Genomic DNA, 20,370 nt, shown 5'->3' on the forward strand with positions numbered 1-20,370 from the left:
GTGCTGCAAAAACCTGATGCTGGGAAGGCAGTAATGTGCCAGCTGATGCTCTGATGGAGGAAGAAGTGCTGGTTGCTATGGTTACTAAAGATATTAACCCTGTGGTGTTTGGATGGGCAAGGTTTAGTTAACTGTGCTACAGGCTGGGTAACTGGGAGCATGTGGTACTCCACCCTAAGAAGTTATGAGTTGGCATTCAGGATTTGAAAAGCCCATGTCCCAACCACATTTTAAAGTGTGCCCTGTTCCTTAGTGTGTCAGAAGCCTTCTTAGGGTGGAAGTGAGTTTTGGTAGCTCTTCTCTGTTGTGATGGTGAATGCCAGAATTTCTGAGGGCAGGTTGGAGGTTAAAGTGGCCAGAGTCTGTCTCTACCTTTAGTTCAAGGATATACTAAAGATATATATATATCTTTAAAGGTATACTTTTCTTTGCATTAAATGGACTCTGGATTACTCTTTAGTTTTTCTTCTAAAGAGAATGTTGAGAAAGCTTGGAAATTTATTTTGTCTATTCTCTAATTTAAAATGTCTATCAGAATAAAGAACACAAAAATGTCTTCTAAGGTTTCCTGCATGTGTCTGATCGTGATTTGTGTGGCTGGTCTCTGTTTTCAGTGTGTATATGAGCCATAGCTGTTTTAAGAAGAGCTTCTTCTTGGACATAGCCTTTTCCCATTGCCTGCCTTACTTTGTCCTGTGAATTCTGTGAACATATGACTCTGTCACTATCATCATTAGCTCTCATTTTCCATGAGGTGTAGAGTGCCCTAGCAATAAATAAATATGAGAAGAAAACCACAAATGGGAGAGTGTAGACTGGGGAAAGTGCTGATCTTAAAATCTCCCCTTTAGAAAATAAAGCCCCTATTTACAGGATACATGTAAAATGGAAGGGAATATTGCTTCAGAGATATTTGAGAGCCACGTTCTCCCCAGCACACAGGCACTCTTCCTCAGGCAGCAGAAGTGAGGCAGAGGATACAGTCTTGTATGTATCAGAAAAGCTGTTTTTAAGATCCTTCTCTCCATCATGCCCTAAACAGGGTCCTGGAAACAGTGTTGTTTTATTGAAGAATTGTTGTTTTATTTTGGATCCACTCTCCCCAGATCTTCTATTGTGACATGGTTTGTGACCCCATAAAAAATTGTGTTGATGCTCAGTAAAAGTGCAGCCACTTTGGCCAGGCATGGGAGAGTAGGAACTGTTTAGGCTTTGCCACCAGAGAGAAAAAAAAGTATTGTTGAACTCTTAGCTGAGGTTATACTTGGGTTTTTTTTTGTGGTTGGTTAAATGCTGTAGGAGGTTGTGAAGGAAGGTGCATATGTATTGTGCTTCTCCTGTTAGGGATTTTTTTGCTTGTTTGTGTCCAAGATTTTACTTGTTGAAGTGCTGGTTTCCTTTTTTTTTCATAGTGGTAAAAGTATGAGCAGTGAAAAAAGAGCTGCTAGGTCTCTAAGGGGTGGGCTTGAGGAATTGTGATTGTCTCCTGGAGGTACATGCTGACCTTTTGTTGCTGAAGTGAAGATAGCAAAAAAATCCAAACTTAGGTTTGTGCTGTTTGTGTATGCTCCTTACCTAGAAAGATCAGTTTGTTGTCTGTCCCAGTGGCAGCAAAAAGGATTAATGTTAAAGCAGAATTGGGTTTATGTTTATCCCTAATACAAATTTCATATTATGCAGCGAACCTGGCAGCTGTGAAGCTTGGATGTAAATACAGTAGCTGAAGAATGCGTCTCCATGAATTCAGAAATGAAAGAATTAGTGCTTAATTTAAGATTCTGCTTAAATTTAGCTGTAGAAATAATAGTCATGGCCACTTTTCCCAGCAGCTGCAGTCGCTGCAGTTCAGAAAATGCTCAAAAGATGAAGGTGAAAGAATGCAATTTTTTGTTTTAATTAAGGAAACTTTTGATGCTTATAGTAGTGGTATTATGAATAGCAAAAATAAGCTAACCAGCATTTAAAGGCTATGGGTATCCCTGAAATGGCTGGGTTGCCTCAAACTTAGCTGCAGTTTCCTCTTTGTTTGTCATCTGCTGTGCTAGTTGCTGTTGCAGCGCGGTGTGGAAGTCTCAGAGCAGTTCTTTCATCGTTATTGCTGCAGGTTGATATTTCTGGATCCTGAATGCATATTTAAATTAAGATGATTTTTTAACCCTTTCACAGTAGTGGAGTCAGGAAAGCAATTTAGTTTGAGAGAACTAGGCTGTGTATTTGGATGGATTGTAACAAAGGTACACTGGATTGTGTTGGTGTGTTTTGTTGTTTGTTGTTTGGTTTTTTTTTTCCCCAAAGCCTATGAAAAAAAAAAAAAAAAGCCTGAATAAGAGAATGTGTTGGACAGCATCCAGGAAAAGGATGTCTTATCTAAAGTAGCTTTGCTATCCTGGAGGAATTTTTACTGCTGGGAGGGGGGAGGTAGTCACCAGTTTCTTCATGTGCCTTGTTCTCTCCTGCCACCTGTTTGTTCCTCCTTTTCACTGCAGCGTGATCCAGGCCTTCTCCAAACGTGTCAAGATGACCCACTTTGAAAATGCTGGCTGCCTCTGCTGTGGGACTGAACCCATGCTGGTGCTCAGAAGCTTTTTTTCCTAAGAGAAGTTTAGAGACAGGATGACGTGGATGTAATGGAGTGATGATAGCTGTGTTAAGAGTTACCCTGGCAGTGAGCCTTGATCTGAAATACGCTTGGGAGCAGCCTTAGCCAGCCTGATCGGCGCTGTGCGAGTTGTAGGACCAGTATGACGAGAACTAGGAGGCTGCAGCTGCTTCATGCTGCTTGGCCCAGCCCTGGGACGGGCTGAGTGTGCTCCACTCTTGCTGGGAATGGTAGGCTTGGGGCATTTCAGAGGACTAGATTGTTTTTTCTGGTCTCTTATGGTAGCTGTGAGCAAAAAATAGGAAGGGTCAGGGAACTGAGGGTAACTTTCTAAGTTCTTTTTCTTGAAATTTTTTCCTCAGAGCAAAGTTGGTCAATAGGTATGTGTTTATAGGTATGTGATGGAAGCTGTGCACAGGCAGGGAGGAGCTCTTGTGGGAGATGTTTCCGTGGAGGAGTGCTTGAGGAGGTCGTAGCTGTAACAGCTTGCCATGATGAGTTCCTATGCTGCCAAATGTGACCTTTACAGATATGCTAGTGCAGGAGGCAAAGCAGCCTGGCTTTCTCCAGGACATGTGCCAGAGCTTCCCTCATCATTGTGTTTGCTGTGGCATTATTTGCTCTAATTAGGAACCACTCCTACTACTTAATTTTGCTGTACTCTTACTCTTGCACGCTGCATTAAGTTATTTCCCTGTTCATATGCTTCTTGTGCAGGTTCAAATTGTGGTAGGGCTGTAGTGAATTTTCTAGCACTGCAAGGGTTAGTGGTAATATGTATATACATAATAACTTCTCAGTAAGGACTGGGTTTATAACTCCTGGCTAAAAGCCATGATAACCCACCACTGATATCCCAGGGTCTATTTAGTAACATTGGTTTATCATAAGCTTTTCCATAGAGTGTCTTAGGGTTAGCCTTGAGGGCCGAGAGTCTGCATATAATCCAACTTTCAGCATGTGCTGTATGAATCTGTAACTTCATTTTTTTCTAAATTGACTTAATTTGACAGGTATTTTAGTACCTTAATATCTGTCAACATGACACTACTGCTTTGGTTAGAGGGTGCTGTAAGGACGATGTTATCCAAAATCTGGCTGTGGAACCTTGCTGTCTTTCTGCATCGACTTTTTTTGAGAGGTCAGACACATCTTTGCAACTCTTCTGCTTCTAAGCCTATAGGAAGTAGATAAGTGCAAGAATGGATGCACTGAGTGTTAGTATCTCCCAAAGGCTGACCTGTCTGTAGTAGGGTGATCCACATCTGCTGAGGGCAGCCACTGTGTGACTCAGAATTATCTCCTTCCTCTTGCTGACTGCTGGCTTGCCTGATGCTTCTCTTCTGCCCAAGTGACATCTCTCAAGGAGGTACCCAGGGGACAAATCGATCATTTCTTTTGCTTTTGTGTCCACTATAAAGGGAGTCAGCGTGGTTTCTCCTTTCTTGTCACAGGCCTTATTATCAGTAACAATAATAATGAGCTGTAATTGAACCTGATGGCTATTCTGCTCCCGCGTACCCCTTGTGCGTGTGCCCTCATACTGCACAAAGACCCTGTGTTGTGAGGAAGTGGAATTACACATGCTGTTTAGGAAGCCTGGCTCTGATACAGGGCTTTCATTAGTCTGCATTCTTACAGCAACAGAGAGAATAATAGCATTGGTTTTTAGGAGCTTTCAAAATCTCTTTGAGGTTGGAAAATGGACCTTGTGGAAGGTTTCACTGTCTTTAGTGTTTTCAGTCTGGATAGTCCTTGGTGGCTTCTGAAGCTGGTTGGCAGCAGGTTACTCAATGAAGCTTTATGGTATTCTTGCTGACTGTTTTGCAGACCAAGAAATTCAATGTATAAAGCACGACGTGGATGAAGAGCTGAGAATGTTCCTAGGCAGGGTACTGAAGCCTTGTATTGGATTGCTAGTAGCCTGACTCTGTGGTCTCCCATACTGATTCTGTCATTAGTATGCGTCAAATTGGTGTGGTGGTGGTGTTGTTTGGGTTGTTTTTTTGTTTGTTTGGTGTTTGTTTTATTTTTATTTTATATATATATTTTCTTTTTGTTCAAATTAGCAAATATGGCTTTTGGAAAGCATTCACTAGATTGGGCATTCTCAAGAAGTGAGCATGATAATTTCTATTCAAAAATCTGCAAAGGAGATTTCTTCTAACCCAAGTTAGAATCCCCTGCACCGAACAGTATGATGATTTTTAACCTTTTTTAAAATAATCTACCTCTTTAACTGTATTGAGAACTGTACCTCTGACTGTATTGATAATGTTGCTACTTGAGTTGCTTCTGTGTGTTACTGCCTGTAGTTGAAGTGTATAATCCAAGGCTGTAATCTCCCAGTAAAAACCAAGCCATGGTTTGACAGCAGAATAAATCTTGCTTTAGGGCTTCTCAGACTGAATTGAGAGCACTGTACTGAATAATGCAAAGAGCTATTCTGCCATAAACTCTCTTTGTTGTTTAGGTGTTTGCTGTGTGCATTTATCGTGTCTGTAGCTTCTCTTTCTGTCTTGGAAGGTCATACATGGGAATGAGTGTTTTCTCCCTGCTAGAAGCTAATGTGTGATGGGTTTCTGTACTCACATAGGCTTTAAACCCAATATCAATTACTCTGATAATTACATTTAGTACAGTCCAGTGTCTGTGTCTGATTTAGGATCAGGCTTGCCATGCTAAATGATAGCCATGCTCAGATTCCATATGGTCACAGTTTAGGTCCCATGGTTATCCCATTTGGCTCTTCCTGTTCTGTGCTAGATCCCAAAGACAATATTTCCTCTTTGTTACTGCCCTGCCAGATCTCTCTCATCCTTTTCTATAGGACGTCTGGCAACATCTGGGTTTGTGGTGCTTGTAGATTTTTAAACCTGTGCCATCCCTCCAGTAAAGTGGTGTTCAGTTTGCCATGGCAAACTATGCTATGGGTAACTAATTTGCTCTGCTAATTTGCAGAGCAGATTTCTGACTGAAGGTTGAATGTGATGGATGTATAAGAAGCAGTCTTTCTTCCCAGAGGATCCTCCATGGATGTCCTTACCACAGGCACCCACATGGCCTTTCTGAAGGAGAACAGCAGCAGAGAGCATCATCCGTCTGGCTTTCCTTATGGCAGTCCTCATTAACACACTGGCCTGTGTATATGCACAGTGTGTGGAGACTTCATGGTGTGATGGTGTCAGGAGAGGGTGCGACTTCAGGAATGAACATATGTTGGTAAAGGCTTTAGAAGTTACATGTGTACTAACAGAAGGCCCTTTCCTGGTAAGGAGTTTAATGTAGTTTTGGCAAGCCACAAAAATTAGGCTAATTTGTCACTACACCAGTGTCTGTAGTACAGCCTTCTAGCTGGTGTAGCAAAATCTAAAGGGAGATGAGTGGTGTCTTTAACCATCACTGAGGTTTCAGCTTTGAACTTGTCCTTAGATGCAGGCCATGCAAAGAACAGTATTAAAAATAATTAAAAAGGAGGTAGGAAATATGGTGCTTCTTTTTAGTTTATTAGTGTGCACTGCTTGAGAACTCATTGCCTTTGTGTGACAAAGGAAACTCTTGGTAGGTATTAGGGTTTTTGAAGGGATAAATCTCCCAGCAGTGGGGCTCTTCATTTTATGCCTTGATTTATTCTCTCTTAGGCTGCAGTTTCTGTGTTCCAGGTGTGGTTCTGTGAACAGCTTTTTCCTCACCAGTGCAAGTTTACATAAACCTGTTCCTACCCACCTGCTCATCCCTGCCACTGTGCTGTGCTGGGGCAAGGAATGAGTCACACTTTTGGCCTGAGCCTGTCTCATTCCTCACTGAAACTAGGAGGGCTCATCTCTTCTCAAACTTGTGCAACCTCCCAACAAAAAGGATTTTTGTATGATACACAACTGTGTAAAACTTGTATGAATAGCTTTTTGCTTTGGTGGTGGTCAGTGCCTTGAGTGGCTCCAGAGCTAGCAAAGGACAAGGGGACAGCCTGTGTAGGTAGGGCTGGTGACAAGATGGTCCAGGACTGCCCTTCCTAGGAGGCCAGAGTATCTCCATACTTTCAGGCACCACTCAGTGCTTGTATAACTTTTAACTGCATGCTTAGGTGAGGAAACTGATGTGCTGGGAAAGAGTTTCTTGGGTGGAACTGTTTGCCAGTCTGCTTCCCTGTCATTACAGGCAGATACTTGTGCTCACAAGCGCAAAGATGTGGATGGAGGAGATAGGGGTGCTTAGTCTGGTGCTGCTGCCATAGGATATTTTAATGCAGTGGCACCCTATGGTCCTTGGTATGTGGACAAGAGATGATAGGCAAATAAAATCTGAGCAACAGGGAGGTTGATAAATACTGTGGTGGAGTCCCATGACTCAAGTTACTGTTCCCTGCTGCAGCATGTTTTCTCTTGGTCCTATTCAAGTAAACTTCTCCAAGTAAGGGGTACATTTTCCTTTGCCTTGCAATTGCATCCAGACTTTATCCTCACCTGCTGCAGATGCAGTGGAGCTGAAGTCTGAATCCTCTTTTGCCTTCAGTTGCCTGAAGTGTTTTTTAAGTAGCCTTTGTGTCTGTGTAACTAGTGCTCTGTTCCTAGAAACAGTGTTAAAGGAGGCTGTGTGCCTGCCCAGATGGGTCAGCACAGGACACAAAACACACGTCTGTGCTCTGTCTCCCTGCTCTTCTCCTGATTGTTACATCGCATCTTACCAAGAAGAGGAAATAGCTCATCCAAGGCATAAGAACCTTTTGAATAGGAACAGAGAATAATTAAGGTTAGAATGACCTCTAAGATCAGGTGGGGTTTAGTTTCTTTTAAGTGATTTTGTTCAGGATCTTTTCCTGCTTCCCCTACTTCCAGTTGCGGCTAACTTGAGGGAGACAATGGAGCAGACTCGTGTGCTTTTGGCATCTTCCAGTCCCGAGCTGGAACCACGAGGTGGCAGGAGTGTTCCACCGGTGCTGCCAGGGCAGCGGGACAGCAATGCAGCTGCTCATTTTTATAGGCGAGGTGAAAACTGTGCTCCGTTGTTTGCGTACCATCGTAATTGTGTTTTGGAATTTGGAAAAGTTTCACGTGTGTGTGTGTGTCTACATGTCCTTATTTTCTTTATATAGTATTGATTTATTTTGAGTCTTGACTCTGTCTTTTTTTTTTTTTCTTTTCTTTTTTCCCTATTCTCAAGGGAGATGGAGGGGAGGGAAAGATGTATAGCAACATCCAGAATTCCTTGCAGGTTCCAGCATTGATCAAACCCTGTGAAGCACATTACTGAGGCTGCAAAGGATGCTGCTTTTGTCCTCATTTCACCCTATTCTGTCAGGGTATTGCATCACGTAATATGCAAAGTGTTCAGAGCTCCTGCAGTACCCTAGTAATAGGGGTGAACTGAGGTTGCAGCAACAGCTCTACCTCTGCATTCCTGTTGCTTCCTATAGGCTTTAGCACACTTGCTCATGCTGCAAACCTGCCTTGGGTCACTGAGTCTGCTGAACACAATGTGATCCTTACGGGGTCATTGAGAAGCAATTTGGGTGGGGGGAGAAATTCTCCAGAAGGACCCACTCAGAGATCCTAATGTGATCAGATGGTGATGAGTGGAATCATTATTTTCAGGCATTTCTCTTTTCAGAGTTCCACCCTCCTGAAATAAATGTTCATGTTTTACGTCTCAATTCACTGTTCAAGGATGTGGGACTGAAAATCAGCAATGCAGTTGTTTGCTCTTGTTCCTCCTTTCCTGTGTCAGCCAAGAGGGTCTCCTTTCTTTTGCCTCTGGTGAAGAATTTTTGCAGGGAAGTGGTTAGCAAAAGGCAAGTCTTTATGAGAAAGCTGGCTGGGAACAAGAACACAAAATTCAGGGGATTAAGAGCACCATTTTTGTCAAACCCCCCTCTCTAGAGGGCAGGGGGGTAGAAGCATCTTTCTGTGCTTTCTTTGCCACTCCCTTCCGTTTTCCTTATCTCTTTGACTGTCTTAGTGCTACACCCAGGGTCCTTCAGTCATCTCCTATTCAGGAGATGTGTTTTAGCATCTGAGCACTCTGTACCCCTCTTTGCTGGTGACAGTGTGGATGTGAGGCTCTGTTCCCTTTACATCCCTGCCTCTTGTGCTACTCCTGCCTTCCTGAGCACGACTGGCTGTAGGAAGGGGCTTTTGGGCCAGTGCTCCCTCCATATTGGGTGTGGGGTGGACAGAGCTATCCTGGTCACCCCAACACAGCTAAAATGCATGCAAGAGAAGAAATGTAGCCAAGTAGGTGAAGAAATACAATGTACGGTTCTCTTCTCTGTCCCTCCCCCCATCTGGTTTCTAGTAGCAACAAGAGCCTTCACAGGAGCAATGCATCTCCTGTGTCACACAACTGTCTCTGTTCAAGTATCATTGTATTTTTGGCTGGTCTGTATGGAAATATTTTTCTGGCATAGGGAAATGAGTTGGATGGGAGGTGAGGATACTTTTATCTACCCTGTTCGGGGAAAAGTTATGCTGGTAGGAAGAGTGCTTGGTGGTGTATTTTATGCTGGGGGAAATGGGCTGGGATTGCTTTGCTGCTCTTGCTTGTCCTCTTCTGGAAAGCAGCTCAGAGCTGTGCTGGCAAGCTATCTCTTCTGGTATAAGCAGGGCTCTGCTGCAGGCTCCTCTGGCTCTGACCTGTGGTGTCTAAACAGATTGCTGGGTTACACGCTGAGCGTGACTGCATGCCGCTGAAATGCAGTGAGCAGAATTTCACGTGCCTGCTGCCCTGTGCTTGCTACATGTGCGGAGGAAAGGCAGAGATGGAAGAGGACACTTCTTTATCTGGTGTGGCATGTGAAGCATTGAGCTTATGGCAATTCCAGGCTCTACTGGTATGGGAGACTAAAGGGGCTGTGTGACTCAGCTGGTGCCATGCTTGCTCTTCCTTACTTCATACAGAGGGGGAAGATAAAGAGCAATCGGAAGGATTGCTCAAGGGACTGTCATTCCTCTTGGATGGTGCAAGCATCAAAGCGAGTGAGCTCACAATTAGCCGAGTAATGACGAGCAGAAGGGGCTAGATTGGCAGTAAGCAGGCAGGAAATAAGCCAAGAGGAGAGTACTCCTTGTCCATCTTTCACCCACAAACACTCTTTTAGTGTTTAGGAGTACTACTGCTGTGTGCTCATGGTCAGTTTACTGCCTTATTGCCTTTTTCTTCTTTTTCTTCCTCCACTGTAACAATGAGCTATAATACTGAGGCGTTACAGAACCTACCGTGACAGTAAAAGTGTCTTTTCCTGAAAGCTTACTTTCATGGTGTCTAGTCACTCATAATCTACTGTTTGGCTCACTGGTGTATTGACTTGTTTGAAGAGAAATCCTGTTGATATGTAGGGACCTTGCTAATATTCTTGCTTAGCTAGGAGAGAAAATGCTGTAATGATTTTTTTGGGAGCAAGTATGTTTTCATTACTTAACAACATCAAGCATAAGAAAGATAATATGCTGGAAAGGAGAACAGCCTCATCTCTTCTCTGTGTATATATTAAAGGATAAGATGCTGAAGTCAAATAAGGAGCTATAGATCTTTCCACAGTGAAAGCGCAGTAGTTAATGCAGTAGTACTTAGCATTCAGGAGCTTAATTCAGCCTTGGACTTGAGAGAATTCAGCTCCGTTCCCTTCTCCTTCCTTCACGTCCTCCTTAGATGAAATACATAACACTGCATGTGCAATACCTGTTTTTTAAGGAAGCAGAGAGCATTTAGCTAAACTAAAGGGAAATGCTGCATGTATGGTTTCCTGGCAGCCTTTGTTCTTGATGTAGTTTTATAACTCTGTAAGCACCTGAAGTTGCTGTTCTGCCCCCCACCCTACTGATGTTCCCTGCCCCATTGGGCATGGGGAGGGAAGGGATGGTGTGTATATGAGGCAGTTCCCTTCTCTGTCCCTTTTTACCCCGTGTCTCTCTTGTGGATCATGTTCCCTGCTTGGGGATGTGGTTTTGCAAGTTTGTTTTGGTTTTTCTTTCCCTTTGACTAAGCTGATTTTCAGGCTTCATACTAGGTATTGGTAACCCTCAGGAAACATCCTAAATAATAAACATCCTTAAAAATAACGTTCTATTAGGCAATGCAGCAAATTCAGCCTAGGAAGTTGGTCATTGTCCCAAGTATCTCCACTGCCTTTGTAACTATTGTTATGTTTCCCTTGTACAAGAAAAGGTTTTTTGCAAGATGGGATGGTTTTCATTGCAGTTCAACATGGTTCTTAGAAATAATTTGTTTACTTAGAGAGACAGATGTGTTTGTGTGGTAGCAGTGCAAATGAATGGTTGTGGCTAGATCTTTTTTCAACAGTAAGAAAATTTTACTGAATGGATCTAGAACATGGGGCCATGAACAGGTTTGTCAGCCTGTTGGGAGTTGTCATGTGTGCAGGTGGTAGCTTGGAAGGACAAGAACCTCATGGAATGTCCTTGCTAATGTGGAACTGTGCCTGTGTTTACAGCATGCTCTTCTCCTGCCACAATATATGGCTGAGTTGGTATTCTCATGGACTTTTGCAGGGCACTTAACAAGGCTCTCTTTTACAACACCTTTTTTGTGAAAATTAACACAAAATTTTTGTATTTTTCCTTTCCAGATGAAGGTCTGTGATTACTATACTATCACATGTCATATTGGTAGTCTAAAGATGGGATGTCTACTTTAACTACCTAGATCTAAATTCTTATTATTAGTGACAAGCTGAAAATAAGAGACTGGTGCTCTCCTGCTATGTGTTTTCTGATTTATCCTTTCTGTTTTTCCAGTACCTTTTGAGCTTATAGCTTAGTTTAATAAGCTGGAGGAATAATTGAGGACTGTCCCAGCTTGAAGAAAAAGCTTTAAAGAATGCCATACTATTCCATAAGGGTGTTTATAAAGGTAGAAAATATGCAAGAAGCACATTTGAGAGCTGAAGTTAATAATGAGATCCAGCCTGCAGGAAATGTGGCTTTCTTAGCTTCAGAGCGCACAGAACCATTTCCTTGCTGCTCATGCTCTCCATGAGTCTGATGCTCAACACTGGAATTTGCTTTCATCCCTCCCTGGGTATCTGTAGAAAAAGAAGAGGGAATGATTTTTGGGTTCACTGATATGTGACTCATTGTGAAGTCCAAATTTTGTAGGGGGATGAAAACTTTGTCTGTGTGTACCAGTTTTAGGTTAGGGTACTAGCATTGTTGTTTGGGATCGTACAGACAAACCAGTGCTTCTAGCATCTTCCACTCCACTAGGTGAAGCTGGAGTCTCACCTTTTAGATTAATTTTTCATTTTCAAGAGTGTTATTATCATTACAGTGTGGTTAATAATGATCATGCATAAAGGCACAGACTTCAGAACACCAGCTCTGCTACTAACTTTGATCCATTCCTCTCAAATGGGTGCTGTTGCACATAAAGTGGGCTCAGTCACTCTCAGTGAAAGACATTTGGGTTTAGTCACATCTGTACAAAATATAACTTCTCAGTGCACATGCACATTGTAAAGATTAAAAGCTCATGGGGCATAATACAAGGTATGGAGTTTGGTCCAAGATAAAAACTGCTGAGACCTAAAAATTGAAAAATTTACCAAGATACCTGCAGTGGTCATGTGACACTAGGATTCTGGCAGTATTGGAAGGTATGGATTGTGTCTGGGGATGTTTTTCCTTAAGAAAAAAAAAATGCTCTGGGGCTATTGAGAAAAATCACTACCAACCAATAAAAAACCTAAAATGAAATGAACACACACCCCAAAAAGCAGCTGACAGTCATGTCTCCAGTTTCAATAAAGTACTATAGGCCATGTTTCAGAAGTACTGGAACTAGATCAGATATCATGGACCATTTAAGACTTGTTAAGGAAAATACTTAGTTTTTCTTATGTTTCCTTCCGTTTCTGAATTGTTGGAAGCTGTTGCTGTTCATGAGAGTTCTTTGTGTAGGGCTGAAGTCAGAGCTGCAGATCTGGCTTTTAGACTGGGGAAGGGAAGGGGAGATGATGAGATCATTACATGAAATGCACTCACACCTTCTCTTTGTTTTTCAGTGGATGAATATATTGCCATTGCTAAAGAGAAGCATGGATACAATATGGAGCAGGTAACAACCCTTTGAATATTTTAAAATATTTTTCAGCAAGCATCAAGAAATTACTTCAAGCCACTGCCTAGAACTGCTTCTTTCTTTCTGTACGTTCTGTGTTTTCTCCTCTACTACTTTTCCCAAAACTGACTGTTCCTAATAGTAGTAGCCTGTGTTCTGTGGATACAGAGTTCACCCCTAGTTTTACCTCAAGAGTCAAAAGAAGAAAAACAAAACCATTATCATTTCTAATGGAGTCTGGCCATGAGTATTATGCTTCCTCTGGTGACTGCTTCTTGAGCACTTTCAGAACCCCTAAACAACATTAAAAAGATTGGCTTATCTTTGGACAGCTGCCTGATTGCAGTGCAGTTTCCAGCTGACTGCTCTGTCTCTGCTTCATGGATGTCTTGGCAGTTATTAATGAGCTATTGAACCATCGTGCTTTTCTGAGGCAAACCAATACCCACAGTTATTTACCTTAAAACTGTGCTGCAAATCATTTTGCATTTCTCAGATGAGCACCTTGGCTGTCAGGGCAGTAAACAGAGGATGACTTTGCCAGTGGCCACTGATCTTAGCCAGTACTTGTAGGGATGGAAGTCCTGGTCTGAGGAACAGACCTCTCCTTTATACCCTGTAGTCTAGGATTGTGTATTCATCTTTCCTGCGTTAACTGACAATGATTTCAAAACTTGCTGGGGAGGTGAGTAGAGCTGTGCCTGGGAAACTTTCCTGAATTCTGTGGAGTTTCCTCATGCACTGATACTTGGTCGGAAAGGGAAGGCAGGGAATCTCATGACTTACTGTATTGGCAAACCACATACTGTCTCTACAAGTACAAAAACTTGAAAGTTTATGAAATTGTTCAGACAGAGCCTGTGAGCATATAAACAGATGGTTGGGATGGGCAAGGGCTTCTGTGTAAATGATTCTGCAGTCATCCTTGACTCAGACTTTCAGTGGTTAATACTCGTGCTCAGAAAGACTTCTTGCTGAACAAGAGCACTGAAGTTGAGATAACCAGAAAAATTTTCAGCAAAACTGGGAATAATTAGACATGATAATCGTAGCTTCTAAGAGCAGAAGACAGCAATAAAATTAATGTGAAGGCATCAAAAGGCTATTTACTTAAAATGACAGTAAAGATGGTAGCTCTCTTCAGCTGATATTGGTATAACCTAGTATTGGTTATTGTGGATAACATTTTCCAAGACAGATCATCTTGGAATAGTAGAAATGGGTTTCATTATTTTAGTGGAGAAGTGGTGGGAAAGACTGATACAGAAGACTGATGAAGATGAAGCTTGCAATTTTTAAAAAACCCACTGAATTCTTGTGGTTTGAAAAACTTAGATTTAGCTAACAGAGATTTGCATTCGTTTTCATGTTGAAAACATAGACCTCCCACTTATTCTTTGAAGTCTTTTCTCCATTTTTCTCTCCCTCTCTGTCTACAGAAGTTGCATGACTTGCCACATCAGAGTGTGAAGTGGTTGAGCGTCTTGTAAAAATGTCCCTGCTCCTAAAAATTTTCTGTAGCACTTTCACATCTCACATCTGGAGTTAAATATGTTTCCCAGGTCCTGTGGGATTTCCTGGATAGCTGTGCTAGGCATTTTCAGGAAATAACTGGAGAGGATCTAGCTTGTATTGCTCTGGAAGGCACACATTCATTTTGTATTACAGGGACAAGTGTCAAGGCTTTCAAATCAGGATGATTATTTGTGTCACCAAGGGAAACTCTGTCTTCAGCAGGTATCACCAGAGTTGCTGTTGGCTGGGTAACTGGACAAGCTGATACAGACTCCCTGGAAGGCAGTAAAAGCTCACTTTAGCAATTGGCCACCGTCTCTGGGCTTCGCTGGCCGAAGCATCCCTTTCTGACATGTGCATTCCCCTGACAGCCGGTCACTTTGCTCTTCTGTCCAGGTGGCTTGGCTAACAGTCATCATACAGAGATTGCCTTTTTTCCACCTGTGCCCAGTGCCCAAAGCATCTCTTTAAAGGCTGAGATGTGCCAGTGTGCTGAAGGGAGTGGGAGCTGCTGGCAGGGTGTAGGGGCGTGTGCCGGCTGGTGCTTCTCTGCCCAGCACTGTGCCTGTCCAGCTGCCCAATCCGTGCCAGCCCAGCTCCCATCCCTGTCCTCACGTCCCCCTTGCCCATGGCTCAGTGCCCTGTTGTTGGCTCTGCTGCTGTTGGATGATGGCTGGAGGCTCAGGACTGTGCTGGTGGGAGTCCCTGCAGCCTGGCCAGCCCCAGGGCACACAAAGGGCAGGTTCCCCGCAGGCCAGTGAGCTCTGGCAGGGCAGGCGCTTCAGCTGGTGGTGCAGACAGCTGTGGGTGCTTGTGCTGAGCTGTAGTAGTGACTGACTTTTGGAAGCACCACAGTAAGGTCTGCCTGTGACCCAGGTTTTCCTGCCAGCCTTTGTCAGACACCCTGGGAAAAAGCTTGGGAAGGCCCTGTGCTCACCTGTGTATGAGTGCAGAGTTCTTCCAGGGCAGCATAGGTGGAAGAGGAGTATTGATCTCCTGTTAAACAAGCCTGGAAGAAAAATATTTTTGTTTACTTCTTGCTTTATGTAAGCAGCTCTCCCCTCGGTCCTCACTAATATCTCAGTGCTATTTAATGCTACCCTGCCCTCCCAAAATGTCTCACTCCTTGTTTATCCCTTTCTTCCTTGTAGGGATATCAGGTAGACCTCATATTTGAAGCTGAAGGAGGTTGTCAGGGGAGAGAAAACTCAGTCCTTACAAAATAGTTTCTTTGACCCCACCCTTGCCAGAATGGCTGTGTGGGTTCTATGACATCTCGAGTGCCTGTGCTGCAACTGAGATTACTCTTTGTTCTGCATGGTGACAGAAGGGAGAAGGTGTCCGGGCAGCACGGAGAGTGCTGGGCAAGATGTTGGATAATAACATTAACATTTGTATGCATCTCTCTGCAGAAATCCCATAAAACCTTTTTGCATATCAAAGCATAATGGGGAAACCCTGATTTTGGAGGGATTTTGTAATGCTGGACAGCCAGGGTGAAACTACTAGATGAGGGTAACTGTGTCTGCGAAACCTGAGCTGAGTTTGCATATGATGAGTGGTTTACTCTTAGGTTTTACTCAGCATGTTAGGGATTGCTTTCACTTCACAGCAATTGTGAAAGGCTGGTTTTTAGCTCTGTAGAGTCAGGTTTTCCCAAAATGACTCGCAGTGGTTGCTGGCATACCAGAGGTAGTGTTGTGTCATAACACACAATGGGTTGTGGACCCCTGGGAGAGGGGGGCTGCACACGAGTGTCTCGGAGACAGCAGAAGGGGAATGGTTTGCAGGTGGTGAAGTGCAGCACAGGCACTTTGTCTTTGGAACTGAAAACCAGAAACTGACAGCAAAATAAGGCCTCCCTCAAGGGAACAAAAGAGCAGCCCCCAAAATGAGTGAGATTTATTCCTCCTTTGGGCCAGGGACTTTTTAGTAGCAAGTCAAGGTGGTGTATGTTCTCTGCCTTTCCTTCTTCCAGTTCTTGCTTCATTCTCTTTCCTTTTTTTCCCTTCCCCCTCAGAAAGAACCCTGTAAACAATTGTAAAAAAACCCAGTCAAGTAAACCATCCTTCTAATTGCCAGGAAATAGAGTCCAGCAATGGAAAGACGCTGCCTTTTGTCCAGTCTTCTTTAGGCAGACTTCCCAAGCCTTTGCTCAGCTTATCTGTGCATGCCATGATCAGTAAAGCTGAAATAATTTCTTAAGATTCTTCTCCCACCTTCCTGTTGCTAATCTTTTATTATATGATGACCTGTGAGGTTTTGATAAACTTGGGGCTGGTCTTCACAGCTTAGCTGGGGGGCAGATTCCTTGCAGGTTTCTTGCACTCAGAAAAGCATCTGATGTAGCTGAGAATTGAAATTATGTAAAATGTGTTGCCTGAGAAAAATGCTGTGGCTCTCCCTTTCCATTTTCCAATAATGTTTCTTTTGATTACAGTTGTCACCTTGGTGTCTGTATTATTTCTAGGCTCTTGGGATGCTGTTTTGGCACAAGCACAACATCGAGAAGTCTTTGGCAGATCTGCCAAACTTTACTCCGTTCCCAGATGAGTGGACAGTGGAAGACAAGGTCTTGTTTGAACAGGCCTTCAGTTTCCATGGGAAAACCTTTCATAGGATCCAGCAGATGGTAAGTGGTGTCTCAGGAGTGGAAAAGCAGAACAGACTGTTGTCTTCAGTGATGTTTGTGCTGAATGTGTGTCTAATGCTCTTGAGAGAGAACAGGCCAAAGGGGATGTTAGAGGGAAAATACTACCATGAATAGAAAGAAACAATATTATTCCCAGAGTCTCTGTAGAAGTGTTTTCCTCAAGTGTTTTACTGGTTCAGGATAAACTATGACTGTGTGATTTTTTTACTTTTTTTTTTAGTGGAAATTACAGTTTTCAGTCCCCTGTGTGCTATGGTAGTGTTTGTCTCAGCTGGAGTTCAGGCATGGTCTGTACACATATGCCCACACATATGCGGTAAAGATCATCTCTGTGTGAAGTTGATTTCCTTTCTTATAGCCTGATTTCTAGGAATTAATTTTATTAAATGATGAAGTCTTTGCTTAATGTGATTTGGGACTGTCAGTGGATGCTGTGGTGGAGGTTTTTATACATCCTTGGAAGCTTCAGTCCTTTGCTTTTTGTTGGTAATGATACTATTTTAAACGTATGATTGAAAACTTCATGGGTATGTTTCTGCCTGAAAGGGTAATGCTAGGGAGTGTGCAATTTGCTTTTGAAAGAGGGAGAGGATGGGTTGTAAAAAAATTTTATTAATTGTATCATGAGTGTCTTCAAGTGGTTTATCACCTGGTTGGGAACTAGACTTTGTTCTTTGCTCTCCTTCAGTAAAGTAGCCTCTTGAGGGTTCCAGCAGGACCCCAGTTCCACTGTCTGTGACCCTTTGAAGTGAGCCTTGGCTGTTGCAGTCTGTTCAGCCTCTTTAAAGCACATGTGACACAGGTCTGTGCTGCTGATCCCACTGAAAAGAGAAAGGTGGCTTGCCTTCCAGGGGTGAAGGTCTGCTTTCAAAAGTGTGGCAGAAAGAGGCTTGTTTTCATCATGTCCTCCTTGGTGTTCCTTGTCCTTCACTGACATTCGTTTCCAAATGTTCTTGCAGTCCTAGGGTCTCCCATTCCCTTGGGTCAGGTGATGCAACTCTTCAAGAGTGAAGCTGCTTTATTCCTGTGTTCTTACATAGGAGGGAAAATAGGGCAGAGGAATGTCCTGGGAAAAAGAGACCATAAAGCCCATCCTGTTGGTTGGTTAACTGCCAAAGCAAGAAATTCTCAATTTGGTTTATGTGCAGAAGCATGGCTCTCTGTCCCTGAGTGAAGTGCATTCCAAGCACATGCACTGTTCCCTAGGTAATGATATTTGTTTTACTGTTGCTCCCAGGAAAGCAATTCTGCATGAAAGGAATTAAATGGCACAAAGCTTTGTGTTTAGCAGGGGACAGGAATCAATGGCTCAGGAGCATGTTAGTTGTTAGTTTATAGATGCTGCCCCATTAGCACCTGTGCAGACTGGAACTGAGGGGAGCAGTCTCCAAAGCCAGAGAATGAAAGGCAAGTTACATTATCTACCAGAGCTGGTTCTGATATTTTGGCACTCTTAGCACAGGTTTATAGCCAAGTGGATGTTTGTCATGAACAGCCTTGTCCCTGAGTTTGTTCTGTGGAACTCTTTTAAATTTCAGAATGCCAACCTGTTGCATGGCTGTTGGCAACACTACATTGACTTAGCACCTGTGCTTTGCCAGCACCAATGGATTTCTGCCTGTGTGCAGCTGTGGGCCAGAGTGGGAGTGCTGGTGTGATCTTTTATCAGAACCTAAAGTCAGTCTGCAGTTTGAGAACCAGGTTTGTCTCAGGTGAAGGCTTAAACTGCAGTGTTTGAGTGAAAGAGATTTGGCTCTTTCTCAGTTTTGTTTTCCTCCCCACCTGCTCTGCCCTTCAAACTGAATCAGACACTTAAGAAAAGCATGTTTTATTCATCAGAAAAGACTGGACTTTTGTTTTTCAAAAGTCCTGTGTAAGAGCATCCATGTAGAGCACCTCAAAAGTAGAGAATTAGTCTTAATGTAGTTTTATGCTTTTTTGGAGGCACACTTTTCTTTCCTAGCTACAGGGTAATGGCATTTGTGTAAGAGGACAAAAAAAAAAAAATTGTGTTTTCCTGTACCCTCAGTTCACCATATAGTAATGTTTCACCTTTTGAAAACATCCTTTGTTGAGACCTTTGAATAGACTTTGTCATGTGAATGGTGTGAATAAACCTATTTAACCAAACATCAAAGATATGCTTGGGATGTTTGCAATTCAGCAGTTTCTGTGCTTGTTTACATGTGTCTGTGTTGGCTTTTTGGTCTGTTCTGGCTTTAAAACTGTTATCTCAGTTTCGAGGCCTCATTTCAGATTTGCTCTTGCTGTGTTCCCCTCTTCTGGAGGAAATCAGCTACTTGACTAGAGAGTGGAAGCTTGCTGAGATGCTCTTTAGAGATTTTGATGTCCCAAATAGTAGGCATTAATCTGAAACACTCCCCATAGATCATTTTTGGAAAGGTTGCAGAACTGCCTTGCTTGAGCCTTTGAGAGAATCCAATGTAAAGAGGTCAGATGTTCCTTGGAAAAACAGACCAATTGTATGTCAACTTCTGGAGATGCTTTACTTATAAACGTATAAAAGGATACATGTTTAATTTACAGCTTCCTGACAAATCAATAGCCAGCCTGGTGAAATTTTACTACTCCTGGAAGAAGACAAGGACTAAAACTAGTGTGATGGACCGTCATGCTCGTAAACAAAAAAGGGAACGTGAGGAAAGGTAGGTTTGCAAGCAGAAAGGCCATGTATGGCTGCACACTGATTTCTTTAGTCTATCCCAGAAATTCCTGTTAGCTTGTAGGGAACTAGATGTAGGATTTTCCCCAAAATGTTTCCTGGTACCACACCTTTCCCCACCCTTCTTCCCTTCTGTTTTAGTTTGCTTAAAGCCAAAAGGCAGTTAGCTGTGCTCCCCTTTTTGACACTCCAATTCCTGATTGCCCCCACTGGTTACAGTCCCACCATTCTAGAACTTTTTCTCTGGTACCACTTGAGGGTTGGGAAATTGAAATTAAAGCTGTTTACAGTCTGATTGGCACTGCTATCAGCAGAGCACAGGGAAACTTAGGATGAGCTCTCTGGCTGAACTGTTCCAGGGAGTGCTGGGTGCTTTGGCATTTGGGTGAGACTGGTGGTGTTCAGGAGGTCATTAACTACTGATCTTTAGCAAATGAGCTTGACTCATGCATTTTCTGCAAGCTCACCTTCCTGGATACCCATGCAAGCCCTTGAAGATAGGTCAGCAGTGGCCTTGTGCGTATTGGTGTAAGTACCTGTACAGTTACTGTCACTTGGTGACTTCACCTAGTTCTGGAGCTGAAAGGGCTTCAGAAATGCAGAGGTTTCAAGTGACTGAGGGGAAAACAACTGCTCTGAACAGCAGCAACTCCATCTGCTTGATGCAGGTACCTTTTCAACCTGCTCTAAAATGCATTAATGTCTTTGCAGACCAAACTTGAAGTGTGCCTGCCTTTGGAAGACTTCTAACATAATTGGGCAAATTTCTTCAAAGCCTTTGCCCTCAGAGGAATTGTTGCATTTCCCAGTGGGCTGTTTGCTGGCTCCACTGCATATGAGCAAGTCTTG

General features: G+C 43.1%; 1 protein-coding gene across 1 annotated transcript in view; it reads left to right on the forward strand.

The window, feature by feature from the left end:
• Window positions 1-20,370, forward strand: part of RCOR1 (REST corepressor 1) — a 44,158-nt gene that overhangs the window by 8,140 nt on the left and 15,648 nt on the right. Inside the window, exons 3-5 of the mRNA XM_015632009.3 lie at window positions 12,615-12,667; window positions 16,656-16,817; window positions 19,386-19,504. Coding sequence (XP_015487495.2) covers window positions 12,615-12,667; window positions 16,656-16,817; window positions 19,386-19,504 — 334 coding nt within the window. The remainder of the gene's footprint in view (window positions 1-12,614; window positions 12,668-16,655; window positions 16,818-19,385; window positions 19,505-20,370) is intronic.

This window comes from Parus major, chromosome 5, assembly GCF_001522545.3.
Source record: "Parus major isolate Abel chromosome 5, Parus_major1.1, whole genome shotgun sequence".
Lineage (NCBI taxonomy): Eukaryota > Metazoa > Chordata > Aves > Passeriformes > Paridae > Parus > Parus major.